This window comes from Epinephelus lanceolatus, chromosome 1 (assembly GCF_041903045.1).
Source record: "Epinephelus lanceolatus isolate andai-2023 chromosome 1, ASM4190304v1, whole genome shotgun sequence".
In the NCBI taxonomy this organism is placed as follows: domain Eukaryota; kingdom Metazoa; phylum Chordata; class Actinopteri; order Perciformes; family Serranidae; genus Epinephelus; species Epinephelus lanceolatus.
The window spans coordinates 11,947,125-11,965,318 of NC_135734.1; the positions used below are offsets into that span (position 1 = coordinate 11,947,125).

An 18,194-nucleotide genomic window follows, 5' to 3' on the forward strand; every position below is an offset into this window, starting at 1 on the left:
CTTATATTGCTTAGCATTGTTTTAGCTTCTCAGAACACCTATATAGAGGAAGTTGGGATTGATGGTTGGCCAACAAACATGTCACTTTGACACAGGAGACCATGGCACTCTTTATTAGTAAGTCAATATTTCACAGGTCTGTTACTACCTTATCATTTTCTAGGAGGTTTCCAGAACAAAAATATGTGATGTGGTACTGGTAATAGCAAAAATAGGTACCCAAGTTTATATTTATTAGTTAATCATTACTTAAGACTTCATTCTACTTATATGCTGAAATGTACAGTATACTTACCTGCAGACAAATGTCACATTTATGCTTGTTCAGCTGACCTGCTGTGCTCTAACTTAAAGACTCTGTAGGTATGCAAGCACTTTATTGCAATGAATTACTTGGAAGAGAACCAATTGAACACTGTCTCTAATGTCCCTATAATGAGCACTAAATTAAGTAGTTCTACCTGGGGAACATCTTAAAACATTAATTTTTCAGAAATTCAAAACTTAACCAGGAGGCCAGAGAAAAGTTATGCTTTGGCAGTTTTAGAAGACAAAGAAAAGCCAGAGGAAAATGTTGGTATTTTTCATTTGTGCAAACCATGAATATGTTACATTTGCATGTTTCATACATATCATATCAGTGTCTGTAAAATGATGTAGTATATGAGCTGACTTTATCGTTTAAAAGTGGAGGGGATGGTGGATGGTATGTTGGGCAAGACACCTGCCAAGCTGCAGACCACTGTTCAAGACGTACTAGCAACAAAACCGTGATTTAGCGAGTTTTTGTTGTGTTTTCAGCAGCTTTTTGTTTTGTTTGTTGTTGTTTTTTTTTCCCAAAACATTGCTGCATTTCCAAATGGGTTAGTGCCATGAAAAGTGGATGTTTTTCACAGAGACATTGCTGCTTTTCCAGCAATCAATACCCAACTGTTTTTTTGTGCCTAATCCTAACTACATGTAAACCACAGCGTTGTTGAAACCTAAAGCTTTGATGTGTCGGCTACATAAGCCCTTTTTAGATAGGAATTGTGCAAATTTGCAGGAAAGCCCAATCAGTCTTCTTTCAGCATTGGCAGTATAAAAGCAAAAGCGGGGAGTGCAGGAAAATGTCACTTACCTAATTTTGTTAATACAGAATGCGCCTTTTTCGGGGCAATGGGGGGCGTGAGCAAGTAACAAAATGTGTAGTTCAGCGTGTGATGTAAAAAGGGACAAGGGGAGGGAAGCCGTGGCTGCTTAGTTCTTCGGCGATTCTCTCGTAAGTTGGCCCGTCCTTCACCGTTCCCGTCATGTGACAGTTAATGGCCTCTTCATTTACGAGGGCAAGGGGGGCGCGCAATTCTTTGTCTCCCCAGTTGCTCATCTTTACAGTGTCTGTCAGATTTGCGTTTCCCTCTTGCTACTAGCTGCTCGCAAATTCCTGCTATCAGCTGTTTCCTGTTTATCCACCGCCAGTGGATCACCTCAGTCTGTTTAAACTGAAAGGGTTACGCCAATATGTCTACCCTGCGGGGCGGAAAATTGGGCACCTCAGATCAACTCGCCAATCCGGCTCTGTGTGTCTAAACGCTTGCAGCTTGCCGGCAAAACGGCTCAACATTCGAGGAAAATCTGGCAGTGTAAAAGGGGCTATAGTAAAGTGGCAATGTTTGCAGAAATGTACAATGCCAATATATTTTCTGGCAATTGGGTTGCAAAAAGAGATCATGTTGTTTATAATGTTTGTGTGGACAGGTCATTTCTTTTAGTCGTAAAAGATAAAGTAGACAGGTTCAAAAGTGTCAGTGATGAAGGTTACAACCACCACTCAATCACAGCCATCAGCGCAAGGGTATTTCTAAGCTTTTGGAAATAATTCTCTTGAATTGTGAAAATGTCAGTATGGTTTTAGTGGAATTTATTGACCCACTAAACTTTAATTCCTGGTTAGAGAAATCCTGCCTTCAACACTTATTAGTGTAGTTTACATGACACACATCAGTTTGACACAATTAATTAACTTGTGGTTAATTATTCATGTTTAACACTGTGACATGTAACAACAGGTGACAGTCAAGAGAGCACAAATTTCAAAACCTCACATTAACAGCGGTTTGACTCACCTCAGCAACACTTCCTGAGGTGCCAACCAGTCCGTCTGAGCGCGTTAACACACTCTCCATCTCGTCTCTGATTGACCCCGTTAAGTAAGTGGGTTACCATCCTCTCGTTTACAGTGGCAGCAGGTAACAAGGCATTATACAAGATAGAAATCAATCAAATTATGCTCAAGAGCCCAGTGTGTGGTTGTGTAACCAACCTTGGTTGTCCATATAATCTGTCACAAATGATGACAGAAGAGAGTAATAAGGGAGCATATTCCCACCATCATTGTCACAGTCAATCCCTGGAGAGAGTGGCAAGCACACACCACAAGGAGAGGAGTTCATGTTAGGAAAGAGGCAAATGCACCAACCCTGCTGGAGAAATAATAAAGGAGATAAATGTTTATTGTATGTTTCCATGTTGCACAGATAGAGGAGTAAATATTTTTGATTGTGGATCCAAATATTTCCCTGCAGATCCTCCCTGAGCCTTTTGTTTTCTATTTCCTTCTCCTCGCATCATTTCGAGTACCATCATGAGAAGCACTGCAAAACAAGAGAAGTGTGGGGGTTTTTTTTACCTTTTACATTTTTTAAGGTTTTCTATTTGCTTCCTGCACTTGCTCTACAAGGTGTAGCCGGCCTTTAGAAACAGAGCAGACAGAGTAGACACAGACCCTTGAATAGCTCTTGTGTGTTATTACTATGTTTTTACTGCACCGCCATCGCTCACCATTTAGCCCCAGCAATAGAGAACTGTGGCTCTCAGACACACTTTCATTGTGTATATGACAAAACCTACCAGCTGATAGCATTCTGGCCTGATATCACAAAACGACTAGATAAATCACATTGGGAGTGTATGGTGGTGGTGGTGTGTGTGTCGGGGAGGGAAGGGAAGGGAAGGGGCCAATTCAATGGAGGTATCGAATTCACTCTGGATGAAGACTGCACTGCCGGCACTTTCTACATGAATCTATGCCTGTCCAGGGATCATTTGCCATGGTTAATTTAGTCTGTGTGCTCAGAGTGGCAATTTCAGCCAAGTAATCACAGCACCCCCAAGAGGGAGACAGGTGTTGTACACTCTGAGAACAAAGCCTCTCCCTCTCATCTCTCCTCTCTTTCCACCCTCCTCCTCTGCTGCTCACACACAAGTGCAGATAAGGGACGCTTGCCTTATTCCCTTGTGATGCCATTGTAATGCACTGCAGGCTTGAAAAGAGAGTGGTGACGACTGGAAGAAGTGCTCACTGCTGTTTACTGTTCTCCTAGCGGTGTGTTTTGGGAATTTCGGGGGGAGTTCCACGCTGAAGGCTGAGCTGGCAGTGACACATAGAGGTTTCTCAGGATGCAGGAGAGACACGTCTTCGAGTCCCCACAGAGACTGGCTCAGGCCGAAACTAATACCAGTTATTGTAGCTGTGCGCCCTAGTTTGCTGTGTGCTCTGTCCCATATATCCTTCTATTAACTGAGTCTGACATATCCATAAGGATGATGGAAGGGCCTGGCTTTTTGCAAAGCCATTTCCTTTACTGAATTATAATGCCTGGAAAAGGGAGGGGGGCAGAACACTGTGTTTGATCAGAACGTACATGGTGTGTGTGTTTCAGAGCCGACCATTATCACCACCCTGCCGACCACACTGGACATCACAGTGGGGGAGAGCGTTGTCCTGCCCTGCCAAGTCAGCCATGACCCGTCACTGGAGCTCAAGTTCACCTGGTTCTTCAACGAGCAGCTCATCCACTTTGGGAGCCACGGTGGATTTTTTGAAAAAGTGGGAGGTGTAAGTCCATAATCTCTAATGGTTTCTGACAACCTGCAAGGCTATCAGGCCTTCGGTTTATAAAAAAAGCTGTGTTGTTGTGAAAGCTGTAAAAACAGGTTTCCCCTTCACAAAAAACTGAGGGTGTGCTTGCAGCAGGGCAGTCAAAGCTCATACATACAGTGTATGGACAGTTTTACTATTTTGAAATGGAGCAACTTGGTGAAAACAGTAAAAATTACTGTTTTAAGAGACATTTTATGTAGCACTCATAACTTATACCTCGCCAATATGACACTTGGAATTTCAGTGAGAAACAACAGCTAGCAGTGATAATGACTACAGAGACTACACAAAGACAGCTCTTGCAGGTAGTGATACTGCAACCCAGCTGCCAGGAAACATGTTGGCATTGGACGTTTCTGCACACAGATAAGTTATATATGTATGTTAAGCAGATATGTGGAAACTTTATGTTTCTTCATGTTTTAACAACACAGTGGTTAATGTGTGGTTAGGTTTAGGCACAAGAACAACTTGGTTATGGTTAGGAAAAAGTCATGTAGTGGCTTAAAATCCCCAGTTTTGGGGCAGAATCCCCGCTGGAAAAGCAGTGATGTCTGGGTAAAAAAGTACCACTTTTTGTAAAACTATCCCTGCTGGAAAAGCGGTGATGTCAACCACTTTTTGTGGCAGTATCCGTGGTTGGGAAAAACAGAAACACGTCTTTAAAAAACACCCATGTTTGCAGTCTAAAAAGCTACTGGAAAAACAGCAGTGACTTGCTAAAACATAACCAATTTTTTTTGTGTGTTAGATCGAACACTGGTCTGCGGTGGTCTGTAGCTTGGCAGGCATCTCGCCTAGATGCCACACCATCCAACATCCCTTCCACCACTGGTTTACAGTCAGTGCCTATACTACATCACTTTAGAAACACTGATATGACATGTATTAAACATACAAATTATTTGTGGTTTGCAGAATCGTACAATGCCAACATTTTCTTCTGGCAGCTCCAGCTAGATACTATATGGTACATTAGTGCTAAACCTCAGTGTATACAGGCAGCCTTCACTCATATGAAGCTGTGTCAATACAGGATTTGGTGTGTGTACTCAGAATTATGTATTCACCAGCCACACAGGATCATGAAAACAGACTCTGCACAACTGTATATGATTTTTCCTCCTCTGAAATATCATAAGCCTAGTAAAGAGATGCAGTTTCCAGATAAAGCCATCTGTCTGCATCTCTATAAGCTGTCACCAAATCTCACACTGAAACATGAAATGATCGCCTAAATGGAGCCTGATAAACGGTTGCAATGTTCATCAAACAGCCATGAAGGCACAATATCACTGTGAGCTGCCTTATTTTAAAGCAGCCGTTTCTTTCTCACCAGTTTCTGTTCAAATCCAGAACTCTGGCCAAATCACTACATGCAAATCACCAATTCTGCACTGTGAGCCAACAGGTTACCTTCTAAGGATATTCAACTTTTACTACGAATTACTCGCGATTCATACAGCACTTCATGTTAATTTCTCCATAAGCTTTCAGTCATTAAACAATGTCGTCCCTTAGATACCCGTTTACTGTCCCAGGCAGCTTTTCCATCATGACCCAGAATGCATAATGAGTGTTACAGAAAAAACCTTATTGTGGTGTGTTGAAGAATGCTCATTGTATTAATGCGACTGTGCTCTGCTGCATAGAAAGCATTGATTTAGTCTTCAACCTTTCAGAGACTTTATTGGGTAAAGGTCAAGAGGTGACTGAAGATTCATTGCTACATCAATATTGTACCTTTTTCTTCTTTTAGCAGGGTCATAATAAATTCAGCCGCAGTGCAGAGGGAATGTTTGTATCAAGTGTATTATTTATGGGCAGAAAATTGCTGCCTGTGGTTTATTTTAAAATGAAATTTACATACGCACCCTGCAACCAGTCTCAGTCAGCGGCTGTATACTTTAAAAGGTTCGCAGCTTACATCTCAGCATGTGATACACAGGTGAAAGTGAAAAAAATCCCACACTGAGGTGTCTTTCCTGTTTCTCCTGTGATTTAGGTGCTCCTTATACCATAATTTACAGCCTCCTCTCACTAATGAATTGCTGTGCATCTACACATACACTGATTAAGATACCAGCCACTCCACAGAATTCTTACTGCCATTGTGTCACATCTTTCCGCATGTCCAATTTATTACAGAACCTGCTCTGATGAAATGATAATGGAGGAGTGAGAATGGCAATTAGAGACAGAATAAAAGGCTCCCTCAAAGAACTAGCTATCAGACATAGCCATTAGGCTGCTCCTTAACTGAAACTGCTCCATACCAAAATCAAGCTATCTGAGCATGTACATTTCTGTAATTATAGTGATAAAATAAAAGCACCGCGTGTGCCTAACATAGAGATGTATTTCCCCGTTCTTTTTAGAATACAGAAGGAAAGGCTGCATGAGATTGGCATACATGAGAATGAGCTTTCTGTTCAGCTGGTTTTGTTCCCATGTGGCTGGAAAGTCAGTATTGTTTTTGAATTACAATAGCTGGAGGCTTACCATGTTACTTATGGAATGTTTGTGTATATGTGTGTTTGTGTGTGTGTGTGTGTGTGTGTGTGTGTGTAACTGTGCATGTGTTGAATGACAGCAGCATTCGGCAGGAGACATTATGATTCGAAATATCCAGCTGAGGCATGCGGGGAAGTACACGTGCGCTGTGCAAACGAAGGTGGACAGCATTTCCATTGCTGTGGACTTGGTTGTCAGAGGTGAGTCACGACGTTCACTCTTCATTTTCTTTGGGAAAAAACATACTTCAGTTCAAAATCATTACTGACAATATTACCAATGTGTAAGCGTTCAAAACAGTTATTATCAGTCATCTTCTGCTAAAGAAAGAATGAGTTTGTTAGTGACTAAATGTGAGTGGTTGTGCCTCACTGATGAAAGAGTAAAAGGATAGAATGAAAAGGGAGGCAAATAGAAATTTCTCTCTTCAAGGTTTAAAGGAAATTTACTGTCTAATTATACCAAATCGCTCCCAAAGGTTTCACTCACTTCGCTACAGTAGCTGCAGGTGCTAAAACCGTTGCGACACTCTCCACCATCTCCCCATCTCTTCCTGATTTACATTTCCACCGCCCCCCCCCCCCCCCCCCCCTCCTTTTCCTCCTTCCTCCGTCTGTTTCTCTATCTCTCTCTCCTCTTCCCTGCCTGGCTACGCCATCTATCAGGTCCCCCGGGGCCCCCTACCAGCATCCATGTAGAAGAAATCACTGATACCACAGCCTCTCTGTCCTGGAGGCCTGGTCCCGATAATCACAGTCCAATTACGGCATACACCATCCAGGCCAGGACACCATTTTCCCTCGGGTGGCAGGCTGTCACCACAGGTAAGCTCTCTCCAACCAGCCATGGCCTCCTCGAATCACATGGAGGGGGCCACTCTTCATTCTGCCTCGCCTGTGAGAATATCGGAGATGTAATTTTTACCCCAGCACCAAATGGGACGCAATTGTAGCATGACCATTGACCGCCATTTTATCGGACTCCTGGGAATCCTGAAACGTGGCTCTCATCCTGATGATGAAGCTTGTTGCCAAGGTGGTAATTTGATAGTGTAGTTAAGTGATAGTGCTGGTGTAATTTTTCCCCACATCCTCTTTAATGGGGCTCAGCATTCACGCATGATTGGTATAATGTGCATTTATGCCGCACTGTATACCTTGTTCTATTGACATTTCTGTGAATTAAGGACACTTTGATCTCAGATAGTTTTACTGGCCTCATTGATTTACCATGTCAGGATCATACATTTGAAACAGAACTACATTATGACCTTGCAGGTAGACAGAGCTCCACCTTCAAAGGAATGAATTGACTTCTTGTCATTTCTGGTGAAATCCTCTCTCTTTTATGTCTGTATTTCGTGCGTCACACATCTTACTACAAAGCCAAAGAAATGTCAAATTAGAAAGTTAATAGTCACTGTATTTCTTTCTCGTGATTCTCCTGTTTTGTTGCTCGGCCTGTCATGATAACTGCTTTTGGGGGACGATATATTGTCCCAAAAGGAATTGCAATGAATTATTGTTTTAAGACCATTTTATGCTACTGATAAAATAGTTGTATTATTATAAAAATCCATGCACACCCTTTCAAAAAGCAATAAACTTTTAATTCCTGAGAATAATCAGACTTTGGAATGTGAAAAAAATGTAAATACCCTATATGAAAAGGGCGGCATGGTGGAGCAGTGATTAGCACTGTTCTGCTTCACAACAAGAGGTTCCTGGCTCAAACCTGTTGGCTCAAACCTGTTGGCTTTCTCCGGCTTCCTCCCGCAGTCCAAAGACATGCAGGTTAAGTTAATTGGTGACTCTAAATTGAGCGTGAATGGTTGTCTGTCTCTATGTGTCAGCCCTGTTATAGTCTGGCGAGTGTACCCTGCCTCTCGCCCAGTTTCGGTTGGGGTAGGCTCCAGCACCTCCATAACCCTCAACAGGACAAGCCGATACAGAAAATGAAAAGATAAATGAATAAATGTGTGTGTGTGTGTGTGTGTGTGTATGTTTCGAGGAGCTGAGCCCCGAGCATGAGAGACGAGCAGAAATAGTGTGAACAGAAATTATAGCAAACGTGTCTTTGTGTAGTTTTTTTTTTTTTTGTTGTTGTTCGTTTGGCTCAGGTGTTCGCTCAGGTCTTACAATTGTAGAGAAAACCCTGCGGCATCATGTTGGCTAAAATATTAAAGTATCGGCATAACAATGTTTCACATGATATCTAATGTATTAGCGGCCCAAAAATGATGTTCAGTACATTATGTAAAGTTAAGTACTCAACGTAAAGTTACCTAGGTTGGGCATCTTTCTGCAAGCTAAGTTGTGTAGGTTAGGTTAAGAAAAAGAAACATGGTAATGATGTACCTAAAAAATAACACAGCATTCACTTAGTTTTGCATGGTTTCAAAGACTGGTCTGCTGGGGGAAAGTCCTGTGTTGTTTGACCCATCCACCACCCCAACCTGCCTCCTTTATTTACTCAATATACTACTTCCTTCTTTACTCACAACAGCCCATTGGCTATGAGATTGCAGACTTCCCGACTACATGGGTTATATACCAATATGTGCCTTACTTTTCTTGGGTATACATACAAGCAATGCATGAAAACAGCCTGTACAATGGTAGGGGAAAACCCTGCTTTTTATCCTGACATCATGTTGGTTAAAATAGTAGTGATTTTCTTAAAACCAACACTGTCAGTATTGTGCGATATATGGACATGACCTTGATCATTTTTGCTGACCTAATTGTTGCCTTGTTTGTTGAGTTAGTGTGTGCATTATATGACCTTTTGTGGGATTTACACCTGTCCTGTGTACCTGTGGTGGAGTCCTACCAGGCCTGTCAGCCTGGAGGACATACTGCAGCTGATGCTAAGCTGACAAACACACACATACAAAATACACACACACGCAAAGCTTTTTGATACTGAAGGGGGCACTGTGTGTTTTATGCCAGTTCCTGAGGTGGTGGGGGGCCATCGGCTGACAGCTACAGTAATAGACCTGAGCCCTTGGGTGGAGTACGAGTTTCGAGTCCTGGCAAGCAACAGCATTGGGACCGGCGAGCCCAGCAAGCCATCGAAACAAGCAAGGACAAAGGGGACCTGTATGTACTGCATGAGCGTAAAAGAAAACTTTTCTTATGCCTCCTAAAAAGTGTGTGTCCTGTTTGTTTGTTCTTCCCTTCTCAAACAAACGTAATTAACTTAATTTTATTATTTTCTTGAAGGAATAGTTTGGCATTTTCTTCAGAGGTGCTGGTGGGCATATGTTTTTTTTTACCTCTGGACAGAGCTACACCAGGTATACAGTCTTTAAACTGTAGCTCTTACACTTGGCAAGCATATTATCTTAAATGTCAAACAATATTTCACATGAAGTTTCCATAAATTGTTGGTACTTACTAGTACTACTAATCATCTATAAAAAGCAATGTAATGGCAATGTACCCAGAGAGAGCTTGATTCATCAAGGTAAGATCATTTGTGTGTCTTTATGTCTTGCTCCCTTTGATATCTTTTGGTATTAAAAGCATAACAGGCTGGCTACAGCAGCAAATACACTGCGAGTAGCTTGCTGATATCTTCCAGGATTTCTGGATGTTGAAGTTCAAATATGTGAGCAAGTTGACTCTCTCTGCTGTTTGGGAATAGCAACATGGAAAATGATTACATGTGCCTTCTCAGCACAGTGTGAAGTCAACAGGGCTAAGCTGATCTGTCTTCTTCCTCCAGCTCCGAAGGTCACACCAGCTAATGTGAGTGGAGGCGGTGGCAGTCGCTCGGAATTAGTCATCACATGGGAGGTAAGCAAGCTTGTTCGGGACCCCCTCACCCATGGAGGAAAGAGTCAGACGTCATTATTCTCTGTGGATCCAGGCCTCTGTTTCATTAAGCGGAACGGCTTAATGTATGGCATTTCATTTTTAAGAACAGAGAGGCAATAACTGCTGCTGTCACCCTAGGGGAGAGAAAAATGCTTTTGAGGTTTCAATAAGATAATTAAACTCAATGGTTCCTTCGAAGTCCCGACTTCTTTTTTCAAATTGTTTTCCCTTTCTTTCTTTCTGTCTTTCTATTTCTTTCCTACAAAGCCCCTGCATATCAGTTCAGCTCCAAAAGCTTATATTTATTGGGGCTGCTCAAAATCATCAGCCCCCGCTGTGAAACGTTTTACAGAATCAGTGTTGATGTTTCAGTATGCAAGAGTTCAATTAGAGTCTAACTTCTGCTTAACAGAGCTCCAACTCCGCCTCAGCCCTGAAAATTCCTGAGGCATTTTCCTTTGGACATAAAAGCAGGGGTGCAGTGTTGCATTTTTAATTTTAACTTATAAGTTTAATGTGTTACCTGTGGTGGGGCTAAAAATTTAACTTTTGTCCCGAGGGTGGTTTGTGGGGTTATCACTGTATGCAAAATTGGGTTTAGCAATCTATGCATTGGATAATAACAGGGTTCAAATATTGGCTTGATGTTGGCACTAGAGGAAAAGTTTAGTTCAGTTGTGCATGTAATAAAACACAGGAAACTAATAAAATAAAAATGAAATACATTTGTACAGCATACAAACTAAAACAGAAAAAGAAAAACATGTGCCAATAATAAATTATACACAACATACATAGATATGTCAATCACTGGGAGAAAGAAAGCCACAATATATAAATGTGGATTAGTGAATTTTGTTACATGTATGCAAATAGAAAGGACATTCAAACCATGGAAGAGTGCAGCAGGGATAGACGGGCCAGATTTAACACGTCTCACAATTATTGTTGTAAAGAAAGGAGCTTATATAGGTCTGTGGGAGTTCCAGCTATAGACTATATAATAAAGATGAATGACATGGCAGCTTCCCAAAAGTGTAGCTAAACATCTTGCCCTCTGGTGGCTGGCTGCAATAAACTAAGGTTAACATCAAATTAATTTTTCCCAAAGATAGTTTCTGTCATTTTAGGTCATTCTTATCATGCTGATGTATGTTTAAGTGTTCATTTTTTAAAATATAATTAGTTAGTTGATGTTATAAAAAAGGGGGTTGACGTTCAAGCACTCACGATCATTGGCGCTGCTCACAATTGGTCACACGGATGTACGAGTGGGAACTCCATACCACGGTGATCACTACTGCACAGATTCTGGTTCAAATGATATTACTAGCGCAAGATGGCAGCAGCCATATGTGTCCTATTTTATAGTCATTGATTCCAGCCAAGACAATAGAATATGTGAAGTATGGAAAAAAAACTGTAGGGGTGTTAATAAACATAGGTGAAAGAAGCAAACTACTAATTTTATTTACTTTTACCAATCGATTTTCTTATATTATTGCAAACTAAGTGAATATGATTTTCCAACTCAATGTTTCTTTTGTTTTTCAGCAAAACATATTATGAAAGTAGATTTATTAGCATTTAAAGAAAGTTCAATTTAATCTATTTGGAAATAAGTGTGGAAAAAAGTTTACATGAAAGAAACAAACTAGGGTCATCACCAAAGAAATGGAAACAGATGGAGATGCAGTTATCAAGTCATTCATTTTAATAAGGAACAATAGAGGTCCCAGAATCAATCCCTGTGGGACCTCACAAGTAAATTCCACTATATAAGTTCATACATTTACATTTATAAATTGTTTCTGATCATAATATATAATTTGAGAGCATTTTGTAATTGATTCCATTGAGGGTATTATGTAACTTCGGTAAAATAGTACAGATATCTAATCAAAAGCTTTTGACCAATCCAAAAACACTCATAAAATATTCATAGAAATTCAGAGGCTCACCAAAGTAGCCATATCCGTACTGACCCGGAGTTGAGATATCTAGCAGAGCTGAGAGAGAATGAAGAAATGAAGTGCTTTTTTTATGTGAGCATGTATCTATTAGTGAACCAGAGTGGAGGGTGGGTTTATCCACTAGAAAGGAAAGTCTGCAGCTATAAATGTATGAGGCACGTTATCAGTCTGGACAACAGCTGAGTTTATGGTATCATGCTGAGTGCACTGTTCTGTGTAATGGATGTGTCCAGTAATAGTTTCTGTGGGTACAGCATGTTTTATTTGAGGCAAATCATTGCCTCAAAAATTGAAAGCTATGTCTTTCATCTTGATGTTTAGTCTTAAATTTTCAAAAATGCATTGTATTAATGAATTACAAAGTTAATTCATTAACAAAGTGATGAATAGAGAGTTTTAAACAAATACACAGAGAATAATTATATACAAAAATGCATTGGAATTTAGTCTTAATATAAACTGTGATTTTTCCTGCAGCCAGTTCCAGAGGAGCTGCAAAACGGACCAGGTTTTGGTTACGTTGTAGCTTTTCGACCCCATGGAGCCACGGGGTGGATGCAGGCTGCCGTACCATCCGCTGAAGCATCCAGATACGTCTTTAAAAATGAGAGCATTCAGCCCTTCTCGCCTTTCCATGTGAAGGTTGGGGTTTACAACAATGAGGGGGAAGGGCCTTTTGGACCGGTTACTACTATCTACTCTGCTGAAGAAGGTGCGTATAATTTAATGTCATTCACAACGTGTAGTGGAGTAGCTCTGCTTGCTCAGCCACTGTAAATGCATGAGTACATGACTAGATCCATGCAGGGTACAAACAGCAGCAGCAGTGATCTTGCAGCCAGCGTTCTTCTATCAGCACTTGCAGACGTCTTCCCCATACTTCCCTCGCTCTGTTGTTCGGATGAAAGAAATAGCTTTGAAACAGTTTTGATGTTGCCACTTTGAGGGGTCATCAAAGCTCAGTGTTACTTTTAAAATCATTCAGAGTCTTTATACATTAACTCCAGAGCCTGGCCGAGCTCCCACCAGGGTCCGCGCCAAGAGCCTCTCTGCATCCGAGATTGAAGTTTCGTGGAAAGCTCTGCCCTGGAATGCCAGCAAAAAAAGAGTCCTGGGCTATGAGGTGAGCTAAAATGAAATACCTTGTTTGTGTGTGTGAGTATATGTGCGTGCGTGTGCAGGCACATGGCAACTGCTGTTGAATCTTGTTCTCTTCTATTATTGATGAGTGTTTCAGGCTCATGCACCTTGGGCATAGGAGATAATAGCTTGCTGCATGCATAATGGTCCAGCCTAGTCCCATGCCTGTGGGTTTAGTTGTGTTTCTCTTGTTGTTTACCTAAGTACTGTAACCACCCTGATTAGCGTACTGATGCAATACTCTAAGGGATAGAACGTTTAGCTTCTAATCCACACAACAAAGCAGTTTCAGACACTGGCTTTGCGCTCAGTTAGTTCTTGTCATTTTAATTCCGCTCATTATTGAAATCCAAGATGGGAACAAAGGCACTGTTTTCATCCAAGGACTGCATAAAGTGCCAGAATTATAAATTGTTGACCACTCAAAGTCAACAGAGGAGCAGGGCCTGAGCAAACCGTTCCTGTGAGGAAAGACAAATTATATTTGTGCTGTCAAGCATGCCAGCTATTTCAGCCCTGACAAGCGGGGTGACAAAGAAAATCTGTTATCAGTGGAAGTTGATGGCAGGGGATTTTTGAGGATTCTTATTCGTTTTCCTTTTTTTTTTTTCTTATTTTCTTTTTTGCATATTTGACCCCTCTCTTTACCACATAAGTTAAACCATGACACTTGTCTGATGAGCACAACGGAGGCACGTAGCTCACAGTGAGCAAAAGATACACGAGGTGACACGCTGCTGAAGCTTGTTTTCAGACCAGTACACATCTTCCGTCCAGCTGAGTTCACATCGCTGTTTCCAGTTTGCACTTCATTGACAGGGTGTAACAGAAAGCTTTTAAAGTGTCTGTCCTGGTTTTTTTCTCTTCTGAGCTCACGTCTGCAGTTGTGCCCTGTTGCTTTTCAGCTGAGGTACTGGAGTAGAAGTGAAAGGGAAGACACGGCCAGTGTGCAAAAGACTGTAGGAAATCAAACATCTACTATTATCCGCGGGGTGAAAGGCAGCACCACATATTACATCTCAGTGAGGGCGTATAACACTGCAGGGACGGGTCCTCCCAGCACCACGGTCAACGTTACCACCAAAAAACCCCGTAAGTATCAGATCTAATTATAACTCACTCTCTGCCACTGTGCAGCTTTTCATTGAGGTGAATAATGTGTTTTTCTGCTCTCAGCACCCAGTCAGCCACCAGTTAAAGTGATGTGGAACACATCAAACTCCAAGATTATATTGAACTGGGAGCAGGTCAAAGCTCTTGAGAATGAGTCAGAGGTCACTGGTTACAAAGTAAGCACTCAGACGCTTGGTTTTATCAGAAAATGGTGTTTGGTGCTATTGCTTCTGTGCCTGAATTTTGACTTGAACCATTCGTCCTCAGGTGTTGTACAAGAAGAATCGACACAGTCGCCCCAACGTCATGGAAACCAACACGACCTCTGTAGAGCTCGCTTTGCCTACTGACGAGGATTATATCATCCAGATAAAACCATTTGGAGAGGGAGGGGAAGGCAGCAGTAGCAGGCAGATCACTATCCCAAGACTACCAGGTCAGTGGAGAGCTAGTTAGTGCCTCTCTCGGGGCTGAGCTGAATAATCCACTCCCCTGCTGCTGTCTTGCCAGAACAGATTAGCTATCATCTACTCTAAAGGAGCAGAGAGAGTGGAGAAATAATGTGCTACATGAGACATTTGTGTAATTACGGCCTCTACGTGACACCATAATGCAAGTGTTGCACGAAAAGTTGAGCAATTTATTTTGAATACTTTCAGTGTCTCATTCCGCTGCTCAAATAATAACTCAAGCATTTTTTGGAAATGAATGTTTTCAGCTTGTAATTACTAAAGCAGGCTAGAGAGGCGGCTGATACAAGAAATGAAATGCCAAAAAGTCTGTGTTTTCTTTCCCCCCACAGTGAGCAGACTAACAGCCTTGTTCTTTTCAATACCTTTTCAGGCCCAAACGCAGTCGGCTCAGCGTCCAAGGTCTCCACTCTATCAGCCCTCAGTACAATAGCACTGTCTTTCACAGCCCGGACATCTTTATGACAAACAGCTCCCAGCAGACGTTGCATCTGATGTGAAGACAGCTCCACGGCGGAACGCAAACACAGCCCACTCTGGTGTAACTAGATCCATTCATTTAGATTTTAGAGGCAGAGGGAAGAAATAAAAAAAAAAAAACATGCCATTGAGATGACAGGGAACGAGTCCCCTTCAGCACCCAGGCTAAGTAAAGGAGATTGAGCGATGTCGTGACTATGTTGTTACCAAAGCAGCTTTCATAAGAAAAAAAATAAAATAAAGAGAAAAATGTCTTATATGCATCTTTTTGTATGACATGTTGAGCTTTTTATAGATTTTTTTTCCTTAATCAATTTGAAGTCAGTCTGGGCTTACTGGGGTGAGAACAATTAAGTGCATGACAAATAACATCATCAAATTTTCCAGTCTGGAGGTTAAGAATGTGATTTGACGGAGCACCTTTTATCTTCTAAAATAAGATGATACATGTAACTTTGGTTCTAACAAACTAAAGTAGTTTCTTTTTCTTCAAGTGAATGAACTGTTAACTGTTAACTGTTACATCTCTGCATTTCTGTTTCTGCAATATTTTACAAATATTTCACTCCAAGGACTTCATCGACATGGGTGTTTGTCATTATTGGTCATCTCATCAAGTGCTGCAGGTGAAGAGAGGATCAGCATTTAAAGTGATCTGTCTCCAGACAGCACATGCTAATGCTTTACCATACTGGTCAAGTGTTAGCCTTAGCAAACTGAATGAAGTTAGCCATCTTTAATGTTTTCAAAAAAGTTCACTCTAAAGTTTTCTTTTTATATCTCATGAGAAAAAGAGAAAACAATACTAGCTTCAGGCTGTGCACATTCATCAAATAATGCTAACTGTCGCTAATACTGTATAGGATAGGTGGGATTTTTAAAGTTTTGTTTTAATGCAATATTCACATTCCATATGTAAATTGAGTTATGAGTCATTATAATTATTCCTCCTGTCCATACTGGCCCTTTATATTATGACTGCACTGCGCAAGATGTGGCTAACATGAGGCTTTAGCCGTCTGAGTTAGCAAAATCAAATAGCTTTTTCACCTTTTTTTGTTTGTTTGTTTGTTTGTTTGTTTTTGTAAGCCTCTGTGCCAGTAATAGCCATAGCCAGAGGCATTATGATTTGGGGTTGTCCTGACAGCTGTATGTACGTCTGTCTGTACTTAAGTTTGTCCCATTCTTGTGAATGCGATATCTCAAAAACATCTTGAGGGAATTCCTCCAAATGTGGCACAAATGTCCACTTGGACGTAATGATAAATTGATAAGATTTTGGTGGACAAAGGTCAAGGCCAGTGTGACCTTGCATCCATCTAATTCTCATGAAGGCAATAACTCAAGAAGGCCTTGAGGGATTTTTCTCAAATTTGGCACAAATTCCACTTTGACTCAAGAATATACTGATTAGAATTTGGTGGTTGAAAGTCAAAGGTCAAGGTCACTGTGACCTCACAAAACATGTTTTTGGCCATAAATCAGGAATTTTTCACACAAATGTCACATGTCTAATAGAATAAAACGATGAAGTTATGACATTTTTTTAAATTTAAAAGGTCAAAGGTCAACTTCAATGTGACAACATAATGTTCTACAAAAACATTTTTCTGGCCATTACTCAGCGTCATATCTCAGGAACAGAAGGGGAGACTTTTGGTCAGATACTGAATTGATGTTTGCGAAGCATCCATGCTTTTTAAAGTTATTAATGTAAACTGTAACTGCAAATTGATCAGTTTGTGGAGGAATACAACTGCGAGGCGGTGACTCTAGTTTTCATACAAAATCCCCTAATTGTGTTCTTTCAAATGCTTTCTTGCTGCAACCTAGCAGAAGGATGTGTCCTGTAAGTTTGTTGCTAGGATGATACAATGACAATAAATCTACGCTACAAACTATACAAAGATACCAACTTGATTTTGTTAATTGAAGAATTCTGAAGTTTATTATTGGCTTCCACTGAACTGTAAATTACATTATAAGTGCATAGGGATTGCTTCATGGACAAATAAATGATGACAGCAATCAATAGCTCTGTCAGCATACATGTAAAATAAATGCCAAACTTGTCCTTTAACATGCTTTATGTAAATGCATTCACATGCCATGTTTTTGATGTCAGTCATATTGGGGGAGGTGACAAACAGTGCTGCACTGAGCAAAACTGGTGTCGCTGGCAACACCCCCCAACAAATTTAGGTGAACTGCATTGCCAGGTCTACAGACCAACTGTTAGCATTATCATTAGATCTTTGGATAATTTTTCCCTCAATTTCTTTCAAATAAAATAAATAAATAAATAAAATATATATATATTTTTTCTGGGGGGTGGGGGGCTCTTTGTGGTGCCATAGAGGCTGTCTGTGTCACCTATAGCAAAATCCGCCACTGGTGACAAAGAATTCCCAAAAAGTCGATGGGGTCCTTAAAGCCATCCATGTGATATTTACTGACCTTGTTACCAGAAATAGCAGCATGCTGTTTTGGAGAACATCTCCCCTGGGTTCCTCGACCTTGGCCATTGAACTGCACTGGTGACCGGACCCTTGTGGCTGTCTCATGCTCCTCATTTTTTCAGTTAGCCCTGTGTCTAGAGCTATTCTTTGCCTTCTGTGTGCCTCATCATATGTTCAAAATCCTCAGGTCCTTAAAGAGCCTTAACTTATCACATGTATATCAAAAACATTAGAAACATAGAACTATGAAGCAGCCGCGGTGATGTTTACATGCTGCTGTGTTGATAGATACTGTATGT

General features: G+C 41.0%; 1 protein-coding gene across 2 annotated transcripts in view; it reads left to right on the forward strand.

Annotated features, from left to right (window-relative positions):
• cntn4 (contactin 4) overlaps positions 1–15,567 on the forward strand; it is a 216,130-nt gene extending 200,563 nt beyond the window's left edge. Inside the window, exons 13-23 of one of the 2 annotated variants that reach the window (XM_033626983.2) lie at positions 3,702–3,877; positions 6,516–6,636; positions 7,102–7,260; positions 9,391–9,540; positions 10,169–10,239; positions 12,711–12,945; positions 13,241–13,356; positions 14,279–14,465; positions 14,550–14,662; positions 14,754–14,922; positions 15,330–15,567. In XM_033626983.2, coding sequence (XP_033482874.1) covers positions 3,702–3,877; positions 6,516–6,636; positions 7,102–7,260; positions 9,391–9,540; positions 10,169–10,239; positions 12,711–12,945; positions 13,241–13,356; positions 14,279–14,465; positions 14,550–14,662; positions 14,754–14,922; positions 15,330–15,421 — 1,589 coding nt within the window. In that variant the 3' untranslated portion in view covers positions 15,422–15,567. The remainder of the gene's footprint in view (positions 1–3,701; positions 3,878–6,515; positions 6,637–7,101; positions 7,261–9,390; positions 9,541–10,168; positions 10,240–12,710; positions 12,946–13,240; positions 13,357–14,278; positions 14,466–14,549; positions 14,663–14,753; positions 14,923–15,329) is intronic. The other variant, XM_033626984.2, reaches the window with a different exon arrangement.
• Positions 15,568–18,194: the final 2,627 nt, after the last annotated feature.